The sequence below is a fragment of the Brachycentrus maculatus genome, unplaced genomic scaffold (assembly GCF_059751285.1).
Source record: "Brachycentrus maculatus isolate JH-2025_06_01 unplaced genomic scaffold, ASM5975128v1 h1tg000089l, whole genome shotgun sequence".
In the NCBI taxonomy this organism is placed as follows: domain Eukaryota; kingdom Metazoa; phylum Arthropoda; class Insecta; order Trichoptera; family Brachycentridae; genus Brachycentrus; species Brachycentrus maculatus.
Window position 1 is genome coordinate 2,750,408 of NW_028280843.1, and position 17,355 is coordinate 2,767,762.

Below are 17,355 nucleotides of genomic sequence, written 5' to 3' on the forward strand. Positions count from 1 at the left end.
TCTCAAGGTTTATAATCGGTAAAAACATTAATAATTGTCCGCTTATTTAAAGATTTTGCCGACATTCCATTTAAAGGAAAAGGGCCTTCTAAAAAACTGTCAGGTAAATTATCAAGTTACAAATTGGGGCTGTGTCGAATAATTCTGCCCGAAGTGAGATGCAACCGGTGATAATTCCATACAAAGGTGAGCGAATAAAGAATTCCCATAATGCACTATAATAATTTATTCCACGCAGTTCAAAAACCGTACGTTATTCTAAAAGCAGCCTTTTATATACTTATCTTAGTATGTCTTTTATTATTTTTTTAAAAATATGTCATATACATGTAAATTGAATTATTTTTCAATGACTAATTCTTAAGGGGGTAATCACAAACATATTATTCACTAAGCGAGGGGCCAGACGTATTTCCACGCACATTTTTTAGAATACATATTGGAATTGGTTTTTTTTATTTAAAGAAAAAAAATAATTGTTTTTTTCTTCACCTGTTTTTAAACTTTATATTTATTTTAAAGAATTCTTATTTTTTTAATACAAAAACAGTGTTTTAAGCAAAAAAATCAATTACGTTAAATGTTACCTGGGTTTAAAAGGAAATTAATTTGCGATTTATCGTATATTGGGCCTTAATGCAGCCTTTCTATGAATCATCGAATATTTTTTTTTTTAACATACATATATTATAAAATAAATAATTATCATATTTTTAAACAAGATATTTTAATTTTTTTAAATGTGTTGTGTGTTTGTCATTTTCAATTGATACTTACTTATTTTTCCATATTCGCTCCTTATGGGGAGCATATGGAGTCCACAATCTGCCTCTAGTCTCTTCTGTCGCCTACCAGCTCCTTTGCATCCTCCCAAGTCAGGTCCGCGCCCCGAATGTTATTTAATTCATAGTATAAAATAAATTATATTTTTTTCTTAGTATATGAATTGTTGGTGTGTCACATCACATTTTTAAATAATTATAAGCATTTCAAATACAGGAAATCATTTAAAACTCATTGATATTTATATTATGACATCATACTTTTAAGAGGGGTAATAATTTTTTTAAATAATTTTTTCAAATACATCTTTTTTCTAACATCTCAAAGAAATTTCTATAAAAAAACGTTGTAATGGCCTAAATAAAAAAGCATAAATAAAATAAATATGGCAAGTTACAGAAAGAATAACTTCATTATTGAATTATTTCGAACATTGAATTAATCCTAAATTAATTAAAAATGATTTCATGCTATTAGATTTATTATCACCCCTTAAAAGTAAAATGGCCATGTTTAAAAGTTGTATTTCTTTTAAATTTATAGTTATCACTTCAAAAACACACGAGATCGTATCCTGTTCAATTATAATATTATTTAGTTGTTATGTAAGAAAAGACAGGTCTATAAATTTTTCACAAGTTATTGAATACAATGGATATACGTTTATATTTATTAAACTCGTTTGGACTAATTATAACTGATGCGTCATGACGCCGATAATTTATAAAATTTCATATAAAATTGAAATCTTCAAACACCTTCAAATAATTTATGATTTTCTTGCCATAATGTATTAATATAAAAACCTCATATTATTACCGACCACTCATAGGTAAATAATCCGTATAATAAAGTGCAATTAAACACCTTAGTGTTTTATTTTTACCATAGAATTTATGTTTTCAGCTTTACGTTTAAAAAGTTCCAATCCTTTTTTTATGAAAATTATTTATCGTATATTTAAAAGTCGTTTTATCTTTGTTTTTATAAATGAAAAAAAAAATTCAAATGTTATTGCGAGTATAATGAATGAGAGGAAAAGGTGACGAAGGCTAGCTAGGCATATTCACATTAATGAACTAGTAAAACGAATAAGAAAATGCATATATATATTTATTAGAATTCGAAACATACTAACCATCGACAACCTAAAAAGAGTTTACTATGCTATCGTACACTCACTACTTCAGTATGGCATTGTTGCATGGGGAGGCTCATACAACAACATACTGAACTCTGTGAAAATAGTACAGAAAACCAAAAAAAAAGGTATTTTGAAAAAAAAACATATATCCAACAAAATTATTATTAAAAAAATAATATAAAAAGTCCCAAATATAGAATCCATTTATAAAAAAAACGCAATTTTTCAAATACTAAAGGGTGACAATTATTTAAATTTAACAAAAAAATTATCATCGAGATTCTCTAACGATTTTTCTACTCCGAAATGCAACACCAAGCAATTTCAGCAAAACTTCAAATATTTGGCAATCAAACATTTCAATAAACTCCCTAAAGAAATAAAAAAATTGAGGATATAAAAATACCTAAGAAAAAAATTAAAGCTCTATACATTTAAATCTTGAAAAAATATACAAAAAAACTATTATATCTTTTATTATTACATTAAACCACGAGTGTAAGTCCCTCTCTAAGCACAAGAACACAGTCTCTTTTATGGAGAGGCACAGCGAATCGAAATATAAAAGTTCTCCATATGTATAAATAATTCAAATGTATTATGTTATAAATAAAAATGTAAATATATTAAATGAATAAAAAAAAAGAATAAAGTTGGTGGAGCATGCAAATATATCTGAGAAATATTTAATATAATTAGCTTATTATACAACTTTCATATTTTTGAATTTTCATTATTTTATGTCTCTATTTTTTCAAAGATCACATTTTTTTTAATACCCCGTGAAGATTGAAAAAAAAAATTGGAATAAAGTTATGATAGAGTGGAATCTAACCCAGAAACTTAAAAATCTTCAACACTAACCACGGAACCAAAACCCGAATTTATATTACACTTACGCCAAGAGTAAAATGTATGCTTAAAAATATAAATCTAGAGTAAAAATGTAGGGATGTATTTTAAAGTTAAATCTTTAATATTTTATAAATGTCGTTTTTTTAATCATAGTTTGTACATCCATGGTATAACGAACAATATAATAATAATAAAACCCTTATCCGCACCCAATGGTGCATAGGGCACTGCATCATATAAATGCAGTGTTATCTTGATCGTTTACACATGAAGGAAAGGTGATCAGCCCTCCGCTTCAGGTACCAGTCCAGGGTAATATTGAATAAATATTACAGTGAAAAAATCACTAATATTTATTTGACCCCCCTGGGATTCGAGCCCGGGACCTCCAGAACGGTAGCCGACCGTGCTGACCATTACACTACGGAGGCGGACACGAATAACTATAACGAATAGTCTAATGAATAGTGTAACGAAGTAAAATGTATGGGGGTGTTTTATATTTTAATATTTAATATCATGTAAATGTTGTTTTTTATATATTGGTTTATACATCCATGGTATAACGAATAGTCTAATGAATAGTCTAACGAAGTAAAATGTATGGGGGTGTTTTATATTTTAATATTTAATATCATGTAAATGTTGTTGTTTTTTATATATTGGTTTGTACATCCATGGTGTAACGAATAGTTTAATAAATTTTATAAAATAAAACAACTTAGTTTTAATCACTTTTTATTGGTACACTTTTTCCAACCGGTTTCGACAAGAACTTTGTCATCCTCAGGGTTTATGTACTAATTCTAAAACATTGAAATACTCATAGTTAGGTTATAATTAACTACCCTTATTAATTTAATAAAGTTTATAAAATCTGCGAAAAATATTCAACAAAAGTTTAATAAATGCCGGAAGGGTGGCATAACAAGTTACGTACCATATACCTACCTACATAAATAATATTACCGATGTATGACTTCACACCAGACTCGTTCATATCTCGGAGTTCATCGCTGCTTAGCTATTTATCCGATTTGCATGTATTGTCTCCATTTTCTACATTCGTAAGACGGTATTTTATCTTGTTGCCGCTGTAGATAGTGCCGGACCGCCCATAAGAGATTTATCGATAAGTAATCTTTGCGTCGTCGGATGATGTGAGTCGACTGAACTTATTTTCTTTAAATTGATTATAACCAGATATACAAAACAGTTATATAATACATTATGATAAAAATATAATTGTACCTAACTCCTTCTGACTAACGACTCAATAGCGAGTAGGACATTGCATTGGAATTATGTTTTTAATCGATAATAAAAAAAAATTAATCAGGGTAATCAGTCATCTTAAAAATAGATCATTCCGGCACCTCCTGCCTCTAATAGTGCATACGTCAGCTCATCGTGTCAACAATTTGACAGATGAGAAGACTGCGAATAAATCGGTCAGGTATATGACATCAGACAAGTGGCAGAACCCATAACCTAGTAACAAAATATGTACGAATCATATAAACTCTTAAACTCAGTGGATGCCCTTTAAGAGGAGCCAATCTCCTGCAATGTATTGATAGTAAATAATAAAAAGGATGGTGAAGAAGACAGAAATCCCATATACAGTTGAAACCCGGAAATTAGATCAAGATATTAGCTTGATAGTCAATTATTATATGAATTCAGGGTGATCAATTCTGAAGTTCATAATCTTGCATGTTTTCCTTCTTAGGCACCCGCTATCAATCCTTTTGTTCTTTCAACGCCTGGCAATTTGCTGTGCCTTTGCCGCGTCGTAAATAAGACTCCGCCGCATGGATCAAGTTGATTTATGCCTAACGCCGGATCTGTTTACACGTTGTATTGAAAGCAGCGATTGGTTTATCGCGATCGGGAAAGGTCGCCAGGGGCGGCGCGGCGCGGCGTGGGCGCCGAGGCGCCTCTGAGCACGAGAGGAATAGGAGGGGGGAGGGGAGAGGAAGACTGCTCTAGAACGCAGTGGGCTTTTAACACTGTCGGGGGGAAATTGGCTTTGCCAATACTAGAAATAAACAAATTGAAATAAAACACCTTTGCATAATGACAACCATTTTCTTGTCACGGATACCTACATACATATTAAACATATAGAAGGGTAAATATTCCAATTTTATCATTTTTTATTTATGTTTTCAGCTAATTTTATAAAGCAAAAACGTGAATGACTGTTTAATTCCTATGATTTTAATTTACATCAAAAGGTATTGTCACTTTTTTTAAATTATATTGACATGTTCAAAAACCACTAGACTTATTAATAATAGAGAATATATACTCTAAAAATCAACAAGTTTTTTGATGGTACTGAACGATTGATTTTGTACATAACGAAAATATCTAAATTAACCCCAAACGAAACTTATCTTTCCTTAAACTTATTTTTGCATCATATAATTCTTTTCATTTAATATTGCTCAAGAACCGAAAAACGCAGATGAATATTAATAAATGGATCATCAAACGATAATGTGACAGACCATAAACTATGGAATAGAGAACACTTTATTATATTTTGAAGCACTTAGGCCATAGATATTATATACAATACGTGAGTATTGCGATTAAATCGTTTTGAAAATCACGTTAAACATAACAAATCACCATCTTGAAAAGATACGCTAGATCGAAATTATAAATATGTACACGATTTCTGAGAGACAGTCATAAATGATTAATTTATATATATGAGGGTTAGATGCAGGGGATGAGCATCAGCTTAATATGTTTTATATGGAATTTTAATTCTTTTAAACGCTTCACAAAAGATTCTTTATATTTCGATTAAATTTTCTCAGCACCACAAAATATAGATAAAAAGGAGTAAAAATATTATTTTTTTGCTCTCCTGCAAAATTATATTGCAAGTTTATATATTTAGTAAATTAAGATAAATATTGTTCACGGAAACTTTAACTAATTATTACCTTCGAATTAATATATTTACTTTAATTAACGTAACTCTATGGAATCGGATTCCTAGCGAGACCTCTTATATAGTACCTGCTTAAATTGTCTTATTGAAATTGCAATTTCAATTGATTTGAACCCAATTAGACTCAAATCAGTCCAACTATTTTTTGCATAAGTAACCTGCTATAATGATAAATCATTCGAAAATAATGATAACGAAAATTGATGTGGGAAGTTACATGGTAGATAGACTTATCAATTAAATATTTAAATTATTGTTTCTGTTTCCTACATTAATTGACGCTAAGTCTGCCTCACTAAACCGACACGACATCGAGAGTACCAAGTCAATAGTTATAGTATACTTACTATAACTATTGACTTGGTACTCAAGGAATAAAAGATACATAAATTACCATAGAACGTGTGTGCTCCTACATAATTCTGCACAGAAAATCACCGCCGACTTGATGAAGCATATAACGAAACAGGAATATGGCGTCGTGTTATTAGGTTAAAATGCCCCGAGACTATCAGTATAATTGTGGAAATTATTGACATCCAATAAAACATCGCTGATGCCCATCAATGGTCTTCAGTAACGTAAACCTCGACAAATTTATTGAACGCCTCCGGGGGTCTTACTTTTAGTTTTCGAGTTTTTGATTACCAAAACATTGACTTTTTAACAATATTTTTGTACTACCTCTAGGCGACTATTAATTGGTACAATTCCCCTTTAAACCAAGGTGTGTTATTTTACTAAATTTAAAAATGAAAACAGCATAATTGTGTAAAACTTATTACATTGGAAATTCCACCTAGAGCACTCTTTTGCATAGATTTATATTATCCACTGACACTTCGTGATGGAATTGCATTTTTAATTTATTATTAGTGGTTTAGAGTAGAGTTGGGAGATCCAGTCACGCCAGTCAATGCACTAATTGGTTGTGTATTTCTATCTCCTAATATACTTGACGTAAAAAAAATCTGGAACGAAATATGTAATATGGGTAATCGAAAAAGTAACGGTTAACGATGAGCCACATTTCCTCTAGTTTAGAGGGAAATGTTGGGAGCCTTAAGCGTGTACTCTCAAATATACAAAGTCAGTACACTACCGGCTGTGCGAGAAGCTGCACATGCTGATCGCGCAATTTTTTTTAATATGTCGCTCACTCCTTTCAACAACGTCATATTTCAAAAAACTTGATTTTCCAGGAGATCGTTATAAATGTTTAAAAATAAAATAAAATGTATTAAAAATAAATATCAAGCCACTTTTTGAACTTTTTTACTATGCAACAGATCTTTTTAGGTAAAACCTGAATGTTTTTTCTCCATTTGAAAAATATTTAGTATATTTAAAAAAATAATTAACAATACCTTTTCTTCCAAACAAAAAAAAACACTTTCTGCCCCGTAGCGGGTAAATATTAAGTTAAAAATATGCCGCTTTTGCTGGGATTTAGTACATTTTCTAGGCATTCCGAAAACACGCACAACTGAAAATTGACGAATTTTGACATATGACGTTGTTGAAAGGAGTGAGCGATGTGTTGGAATTTGGCGAATAAATCATTTATATAATTTTTTTAAACCCCTTAACTTTCAATAACTTTTATTTTCAAAGCCATATATGTATTTCGAATAAAAACTTATTATTTCAATACAAAAAAAATGCAATGTTATAATGATATTTTGGATAATTTATAAAGCGCCATTTTCGTAAAACACTATCTCAGGGGTTTTTTTTCAAACCCTTATCCGCACCCCAATGATGCGTAGGGCACAGCATCATATAAACGCAATGTTATCTTGATCGTTAACACATGAAGGAAAGGTGATCAGCCCTCCGCTTCAGGTACCAGGATTACCTGAGCTTAAAAAAAATTATGTTGGGGACTATCGATTGTCCCGGCTTAAATATTTTTTGTCGTTTGTTTTATCATAGCTTTACGATAAATAAGACAGAATACCTGATAGGTACTTAATGAAAATTAGTTCTATATTCTAAATATTTTAACGGATCGTGAAAAATGTTTCGGGCGTGCAGCATGGTCTCCCTCGCGGTTCTAGAACCACTGTCGGCTTCAAGCTAGATCCCGGTGCGTAGGCGGAAACCAAGCCCGGGCTGCATTATTCACTGTTCACGAGATGTTCGGATCTCCCCTCGGCTCACGCGACCAGGACAGAAATGGCGATACCGCGGTCCGTCGCGGAGCCTGGAACGGGGAAGGACCAATGTGGGAAGCGGGAGATTGGTCTATGATTTACTGAGAACGATTCGCATTGAATATGCAATGTTAAACACTCGGAATGACGCGAAAAATAACTTCACTTTGGGAACGGACTAGGTTTTAATATAATTTTAAGGCCCAATATACGAAAAATCGCAACTTAATTTTCTTTCAACTCAGGTAACATTTGTAGGTAACATTTGTAAGTAATTTATAATTTAATCATATTTTACAACACACAAACAATTAATAACGTACTCCAACTTTTTATTTACTGCCTTACCAAAAAATATCTTCCTACCCTTATCCGCACCCTAATGGTGCATAGGGCACTGCGTCATATAAACGCAGTGTTATCTTGATCGTTTACACATGAAGAAAAGGTGATTAACCCTCCGCTTCAGGTACCAGTCCAGGGTAATATTGAATAAATAAAACAGTGAAAAAATCACTTATATTTATTTGACCCCCCCTGGGAATCGAACCCGGGACGTCCAGAACGGTAGCCAAGCGTGCTGACCATTACACTACGGTGGCGAACATTTGACGTTATTGAATTTTTTGCTCAAGGGGATACAACGCAAACACAGAATTCAATCACCGGCCGACTCCTCACTTCCGATTTTTTTAGAATGTATATTGGAAAAAAAAAATTGTAAACTCCTTTCCCAAATGTAAAGTATTATATAATTGATTGTTGCTCGACTACCGTTTATTTTTTTTTTTGGGCTGGCAACACTGATAATACTGCTTTATACCAGTTTACATTTATTCCGTTATTCATAATTTGTTTTTTTTTGTTAACGAAAAAATGGAAATTAGAAAAAAAAAACCCTGGGCGGTAAAGAAGTCCAAAATTTCTGGCCCATATGGACCCTAGGGGCAGTCGTGGGTTAAAATCCAATCATGATCAGTACTGCGCTTCAGCTGTGTATTCTGGGTCACCCCCCTCCCTCATGCATGCTAGCCAAACCAATAGTATAGTATGTAGGTGAACCACTACTATTTGGTTTTACGTAAAGTTTTTACTTTTTTAATATGTAAAGAATAAAAAAAAGGCAATTTCATGGGTAATTGAAGGAAACACAGTTGTACTATACATTGAAAGTTTTTTTATTTAATTTGCTGCGTAATTTACATACATTCATAAAAATGCAAAATAATTATTAACATAATATACACAAGTCGATTCAAACTTAAAAATAAAACAGGTCAATTGTTAGAAATATTAAAATGTTAACAAAAGAAAACATATCCTCCACATGGCCTGCCATGGGAGGGAAAAATATATTCAGAAAACTAGAATGCTCCCCAAGATGTATGTAAATTAGTGAGATATTAGGATGTTTTATTTGTTAATAATAAGAAATTTACTGGACTGAGATTGTAGAAGGTGTATACATACATCATAAATAGTATATTCCATATATTAAAAGCATTGTTAACTTTGTGGTATGGTAATATAACACTTTCCTTATCATTCATCTTTTTAAGTGGTATTACACAAAGTGAATGATGAATGATAAGGAGAGAGTTATCATAAATAGTGTTTATAACTGGCCGGAGAAATTACATTGTAAATTTCCTTACACACTCACTTCTGTGATCAGTTGAGGTATTTATTCAAATCGTATTGACTCAAATTTGTGATAAAAATGTTATCTACCGCAAGCTGTGCAGGTGTTTAAAAAATATTTGAAGTATTAAATAATATTAAAATGTATTTTAAAAATATTACAAAGTTGGGAGCATTTAGAGACGATCATTAAAATTACCAAAAATGTAAAAATAAAATAAAAATGTACGAATCCATTCATTATGAATAAGCATAATAAAATTTGAATTCTCTACATGTCAAACGTAATATTAAAATTGATTTCCCTTACGGCTATATTATTTACAAGAATTGTCTAACATAGAACGAATAGCTGTCGGGACATGAGTGAATTCAAAATGCTAAAATATAAAATATTGACGGTAGTTGCATCGTGAAGAATACTTCGTGATATCTACGTTCAAATAAAATACAAACTGCTCAGGCAATATGAAGGTAGGTCCTTCCAATACAATTACTCCTAATAATTTAATAAAGCTATAAAAATTATTAATCTCTAAGTAGTGATGGTTTTCTATAAAGAAATAAAACTTACTCTCTGACACCTACAAATCGTAAGTAATGAAGGTACTTATTTCACTATTTCAACTTTATTTTTAAGCAGTATGTTTTTAACCCCTCTGGATCACCACCCAGTAAGGTTTACTATTCCTAAATTAAACATTACTTGAAATCACACAGTGAAGTAAATTAAAGTAAGGTGTTTCAGAGAGAGAACTGATTTGATGTTTCGTCATCTGAGTGTTTGTTTAACATGTAGATCATTTACGAAATAATTGTACGAGTATTTGCGTCATACTTTGAATGTAAAAAAGATCAGAGCAGTATTACTTTAAGATTTTGCCCATAGATGCAACTAGAAGGATATTATTAACCCAAAGGAAATAATGTGTGGTCCCGAATATACAGAAAACAGATACAGAACCTTAAAAAAAAATACTTCAGGCTATAAAGAAATATCTCTGAAATTTTTGTTTAAAAATTCATTCATGGGCAATTTTCAAAAACAATGTTTTTTTTTTGCACATGTTAAAACTGAAATTTTTAATTATGAACATTATTAACTCTGCCTTTAAGAAAATATTTTTATTAAAAGTAGTGTAAAACACTTAATAAAAACCAAAATAGAAATAAAAAACTTGCATTTTCATCTAAATGATCCATGCGTCAAACATACACTCAGGTGACAGTATATATATATTTTTTATAATAAACGAAGGATTCTAAATCTCTTCAAATTAAATGGGCAAGTTTAAATGTACCTGATAATTTTATTTAAAACTACGCTAATAGCGAAATACTTGTTTCATTCAATCAATCTGATATAATTTTTATTTGTGACAACTGACATCGATGTTCGCTTGTCCGATATATAATTACTAATAAAAGTAAACTTGTATAATCTCGCACAACCAAATTCTATTATGACAGATTTCTATGAGCCAATATAAATCTACAACATTATTAATGTCATAATCACTTCCCTAAAAATTAATTATTTTTAATTAATACATCAAATATATTTCACTACCAATATTACACGGCAAGCTTTTCTATTAGTGACCCAAATATATACATTTTACATGACAGCAATAAAAAAACATTCCAGCAGATACTCAAATGTATTTATACCTAAACCAGAATTATAGATGAACCCGATTATGTAAATTAAAATAGAAAATAAGTTTTCTTTTAATATTCCCGGTTAGGAAACACATTTCTTGTTTACTTACGAAATCATTGTAAAAAAAGTTGTTTTTTTAACGCCAATAAATGTTCTCCATTCAGGAAACAGTATTGATATTTCTCTTTTAAAATGTTCATTCTCTGAATCGAAACATCTTTGTATTGCTATCATTTTCACAACTGTTATACTAAAAACAAAATAATAATGTATTACTAAAACTTTAAAAGTGTTTTAAAACATTTAGACTAGCTATTCACATCACTGCCTAAGAAATATTGGAGCGAATTGAGTTTGCTGCCCCCTTGTAGTGAAATGAAACAGTTATGTTCATATAATAATACATATGTTATATGTTCTTTTATAATTTTTTTTTAATTAAAAACATTTTGGTGTATTGGTTATCTTTTCACTATGACTGAACCTTGTAATACGATTAGATGGATAATTTTAACTAGCCACAGAGGTCATTACACATAATGGAGTAATTTCCTACAAGAGAACATTGAAAATCTCACTGGCTTTAATACATACATAAATTTCCAATGGAATGCTATGCTGCCTTCCTAATGAAGAAAATGGTATATCTCAATTTAGAATAAATTATTTAGTTGCATTCAATGTATCCCGAGTACAATAGGTACAATAAAAAAATAATAAAGTGGAATATTATCGCAGTTTTAGAGGAAAAGCATCATTAGTTTTGTTGGTTTTGGCAACACTGAACATCTTGGAGAAACTAGTCTCTTGATAAAGAGGGTGGTATGTACCACTACGAGAAGAGAAAGAAACGAAGACCCGAATTGAGTACACTATTAGCGATACTAAGATGACGACTCGGCCGCAAATTACCGGATAGAAGCATTCAACTAGAGAAGTAATTATCTTACAGACATAATGAATACTTACTCACGAGAGTGCACTGAATAAATGTAAGCGTGAGGTACCAAAGGTAACTACTATAGACAAAATATGGAATAATATTACGGTATAATTTATTATTTAATTAGCTCCGTATATAGATATACTTCTAAATTTGGTGTTTAACCACTCAAACATTGTAAAATTAGTTCTACACATGAATGAAAAATTATTGTAAGACTGGATGGAAAAATATTCAGATGGGAATTCAATACCTATTCAAATATACTAGTTCACGTTGAAACCCGACTTTCATTTTGGATGACAAAAATTATGAAATATTCATAATATAAATATGATCTCACTCACAAAGGGATTGCGGTGTATACTCGATAATATTATTAACATTAACTCCCGTTACCTTAGAATAATACAGATGATTGTAAGGACGAAGGGTTGAATGGACTTATTTAACAAATACATTGTTTAGGACTAAAGGACAATGTTCCGCAGAATAAAGTTTTAGAACTAGGCTGTTTGGTAAACAGCAGACACTTACACAAAGATATTATTTCATTAGCTCAGTCAGGTAAATCATCCAAATAGAATACTTGTATAAAAAGTGTAAATACATATCTCGAATGTGGCAAAACTTAGAAATACTATATGTATGTTTAGATTTAATATTTATTCCCTGGACAAGTCACCGATGTAGCTATTATGTGTGGCTCCGAAAGTAAGGTGACTTGCCATGATTTCACATTTGCACATAAAGCAGTCCGTTTGAAGCAATTTATTGATAAAAATAGAATAGTTTTATAGCTTAACATTACATTGCCATGGTAGATCATAAACCATTTGGAGTTTTCTATCACAATTATCTTGACTGTGCGCAACTTGCTCATATACATTAGGTATCTAATGGAAAAGGTGGGCAGATTCGTGTGGATATATGTGGTCCATTGTTGCTTTGGCCATATGTGTCATCCCGTCACTAAAACATTAACAAATATCGTAGAAGCACCAAAAACTAATTTACAAAATACATTCTGAATAATATAATACTTTAGCAAATCGATTAGATAGTTTTCTTTACACTTTTTTTACATTTCCATTTGCAATTCTACGGCAAGAAGTTATTCGTAAACCTACATAGTATTGCTTTAATATTTTGATATACGTCTTTTAAAATTTAATATAAATTAAGTAAAACCATTTACACGTAATAATTAGAATATTACTTCTCACATACCTAACATAGTAAATACTTAAAAATAAGCGAGACAAAATCACAGACATAAGCAACAAAAATATTTCTAAAATCACCTTTTAAATATATAAGGGATTTTCAGATAAAAATATGCAATATAAAAACTCAAAAACATAAAGATAAAAGTAAAAGACATAAATAATTGTATATACAATACAAATAATATAAATATTTATAGTATAAAAACAATTGCTTATAATTCTGATATTATGCACTGATACATTTGTAAGGAGAAATTGTCTATTTTCCAGATGACGAAAAGAAAATTCCATGAAAATATATTTTAAAATATAGTGGAATGTAAAAGGTGCAAGCAAAAATAATGTTTTTTAAGAAAGAAAAAAATAGACAAATTAGACAAATCTAATTCAAATAAATATTAAAAACAGTTCGTTGAAGTTATACTAACAAATAAAAAAATTGCTTAAAACACTCACAACAACAACAATAAAAATTTTAGACGAACGTAAAGTAGGGCATCGTCAATTAAATAAAACTCATACACATATACTTGAAGCTTACAACCCGATTTAGTACACAAAGTATTATTGCTTTCCGTTATCATTCCACAAACATATACTGTTCCGGCAACTCCACCCGCTGATATACATATGTACCGCTAAATAATATACAATGGAATGTCAAGTGTTGTCAGCGTGGAGAATGCGATGACTGGTAATAATGAATGTGTTCTCTCAGTAAATGTCTACTTATTCCTGGGACGCGGTGTGCCCACTGCATTGATACACTCGCCCCGACTTCGAGACCTGTGAAGTGTGGACAGCCCTTCTCCTGTGAACATTAATCAAAAATCATTAATCCTCATTTCAAATCTTACAAAAGTTAATAAATAAATTTTTCAGTATGACGAGAGAAACTACAACAAACTATTTCATTTAAAATACCTTATTAAATTTACATTTTGGTAAAATAAACTGAAAAAAAATGTTTTGTACTGACATTTCTTGGTGGAACTGCATTTTGTATAATAAAATAACTATCTTTATAGTTTTATCCACATATATTTTATTTGACTAGTGACCAGGTTTTCTCGTTACCGACAAGTCCAGTCCGACTAGCCGACGACTGATGATGTCGGTAACGACGAAACCTGGTTACTGATTAAATAAAATATATGGAGAAAAAGTATACAGTTGTTATTTTATAATAGATAAAATAACAAAATGCAATAAAAATATCAAAAGGTATCGCAATATTGTATGTATTTTTAGACATATGCAGGGTTTTTTTTTTAACAAAAAAGGTATCAGAACTCACTTCATGTCAAGCTTTTTACTATTATTTTTTATTAAATATCATTTAAATATTCATTACAATACCATATTTTATCATTTTGACGAATTATATAAATAAAGATTGTAATTATGTAAGCACAAACATTGCTTCGTCTAATTAATTGTGAAAATTTATAAAAAATTAACCGTGAAAAAGGTGCCAGAACTCCATTTCACCGCGCTACGTGGTAAAAAAATCCCTTGACATATCGCTCACTCCTTTCAAGAACGTCATAAATCAAAAATTGTCAATTTTCAGTTGTGCATGTTTTCGGAATGCCCAGATAATCTACTATATCCCAGCAAAAGAGGCATATTTTTAACTTAATATTTACCTGCTACAGGGCACAAAGTGATGTTTTTGCATTTTGAAGAAAAAGTATTGTTTAATTATTTTTTTAAATTTACTAAATATTTTTCAAATGGAGAAAAAACATTCAGGTTTTACCTGAAAAGATCTGTTGCACAGTAAAAAGTTCAATAAGTGGCTTGATATTTATTTTTAATACATTGTATTATATTTTTAAACTTTAAAAACATTCTCCTGAAAAATCAAGTTTTTTGATTTATGACGTTTTTAAGTGAGGAGTGAACGATATGTATTTCTTTTATCATAAAGTATTTACTTACAAACGTTTTATTGGAATTTTTTGTTTATTTATTATTTAGATCCAAAAAAATACTAATAGAGAAGTAAGCTATCGACTAGTACTCCAACCGACAGGATGACAGAATATTAAATTATTTTTTTTTTAAATTCTTAATAAGCTGACCTCGGCTGGTGGCCCTGCGCATGCCGGTGGGTTCTGGGTTGGGAGACTTGTGCTGGCGGAGCGCGCGGCCGCGCCGGTCCTGCGCCAGCTTGTCGGGCCGCACAAACAGCCCGTGCCGCGCTTTACACGTGAAGTAGCGCTCTCCCTGGACGGTTCCGTCGTTCTTGCCTGGGAAATTTATTAGAACAGTTACATACTGCTAACAATTCTTTCTTCCTTATGTATATCTTGGACAGAAGTTCAAACTGGGCAAGGAAAACCATACCTTGGCAAAGTTGCCAAGAAGGATAGGACCGAGTAGGGCGGCTTTTGGCAAAGTCAAACAAATTCTACAAAGTAAAGAGATTCCGACCTGTCTAAAAAGAAAAACGTCCAAATTCTGCATACTGCCAGTGAACACATATGCACTAGAGACTAGGGCTCTGACAAAAAGAAATGCAGGGAAGCTCAAATGCACACAGCGATCCATGGAAAGATCCATGCTTGGTTTAAGTCTGATGGATAAAATAAGAAATGAGGATATCAGGAACAGAACCAAAATAGAGAATATCATGGATCGTGTGGCAAGACTCAAATGGCAATGGGCGGGACATATTGCAAGACAGGACCCCGCAAGATAGACCCCAAAAACTTTAAGATGGAGACTTCGGGAGAATAAGAGAGGCATCGGAAGACCTCAAAAGAGATGGTCCGACAACATAGCCGCTGTGGGGGGTAGGAACAGCAACAATTGCAACAAATAGCAACAAAACAAACAACTTCTAACAAAATGGAAGGATACAGAATTCACTGACCTGTGGGCGTGTCCAGCTCGACCCCGACCCAGGTGCCGGGCGCAAAGTGTGCGGGGCCCAGGTAGGCCACCACGCCCGTGCTGCTGGTGAGCCGGATGTGCACGCTCTCCCCGAGCACCAGCCACTCGGGCACGGCGTCCCACACCTCCGAGCGGGACCCGCTCATGTCTGATCCCTCATCTGTGAAATAAACCACACCACTCAGAAAAACTCGAGAAAGCTACGAGCCAATTTAACAGAAGTGTAAAAACAATGTAATCAATTTAAAGATTTTTATGTTTTAATTAATTTTTTTTAAAGAATTTTAAGTTATCAGCTGATATCGGAAACTCACTCCAAGGTCTAGAGATAATAAACTAGTTTCAGTTCCTTGCATTTCAAATTAGCCATAAAGGAACTTGCGAAGGAGAGATCAGACATCATATTGCCATAGCCAAAAGCTATACAAAATCTGGGAAAACCGGCGTGTCAGGAGCATGGTTCACTCCATTTTTCTCTATGCTGCTGAAACATGGACCATAAAAGCAGCAAAAAGGAGAAAAATTGACGCTTTAGAAATGTGGTATTGGAGGCGCATGCTCCGAATTCCATGGACAGCTAGACGCACCAACGAGTCCATTAGTCAGGAGTTACAATTGGATGACTTGTACATGTCGGATTCTTTAGTTCCTTGGACACGTTGGATAACCTGGAACTACGTGATCCTACACTACAAGATCCCCCACACGATGGACATATCAAGTTAAGACAGTAGCAGGCACCTCGGTGGTTGGATCGCTACGTGTAGCGCAGTCAAAAGATAGCTGGAGAAGAGTCATTGCTTCAACAAGGGTCACAACTCTTAGTAATGAGGAGGGAGAAAAAAAAAATTTTTCACATAATTAAATTACCATCAACAAGCCTCTCCGAACTAGAGAAATCCCCATCGTTACTTATGTTGAGATGCGTCATCTGTTGTTCCAGCTTCATAGCAACCTTCGAGTCACTTGTCCGCGGCCTGGCCATAGGAAATGAAGCCCTGTTATTAGAAGACGTGTTTTTTTGTGACCCGGTCACCTTGCGTCTTCGGACAACCTAAAAATTAAAGAT

The 17,355-nt window shown here is 32.2% G+C and overlaps 1 protein-coding gene across 2 annotated transcripts in view; it reads right to left on the bottom strand.

Annotated features, from left to right (window-relative positions):
• Positions 1 to 13,973: 13,973 nt before the first annotated feature.
• Khc-73 (Kinesin heavy chain 73) overlaps positions 13,974 to 17,355 on the bottom strand; it is a 137,035-nt gene continuing 133,653 nt past the window's right edge. For both annotated transcript variants that reach the window (XM_088257978.1, XM_088257977.1), the window contains 4 exons: positions 17,157 to 17,340; positions 16,267 to 16,446; positions 15,473 to 15,640; positions 13,974 to 14,196 (listed from right to left, as the gene is read on the bottom strand). In XM_088257978.1, the coding sequence (XP_088114104.1) occupies positions 14,111 to 14,196; positions 15,473 to 15,640; positions 16,267 to 16,446; positions 17,157 to 17,340 (618 nt within the window). In that variant the 3' untranslated portion in view covers positions 13,974 to 14,110. The remainder of the gene's footprint in view (positions 14,197 to 15,472; positions 15,641 to 16,266; positions 16,447 to 17,156; positions 17,341 to 17,355) is intronic.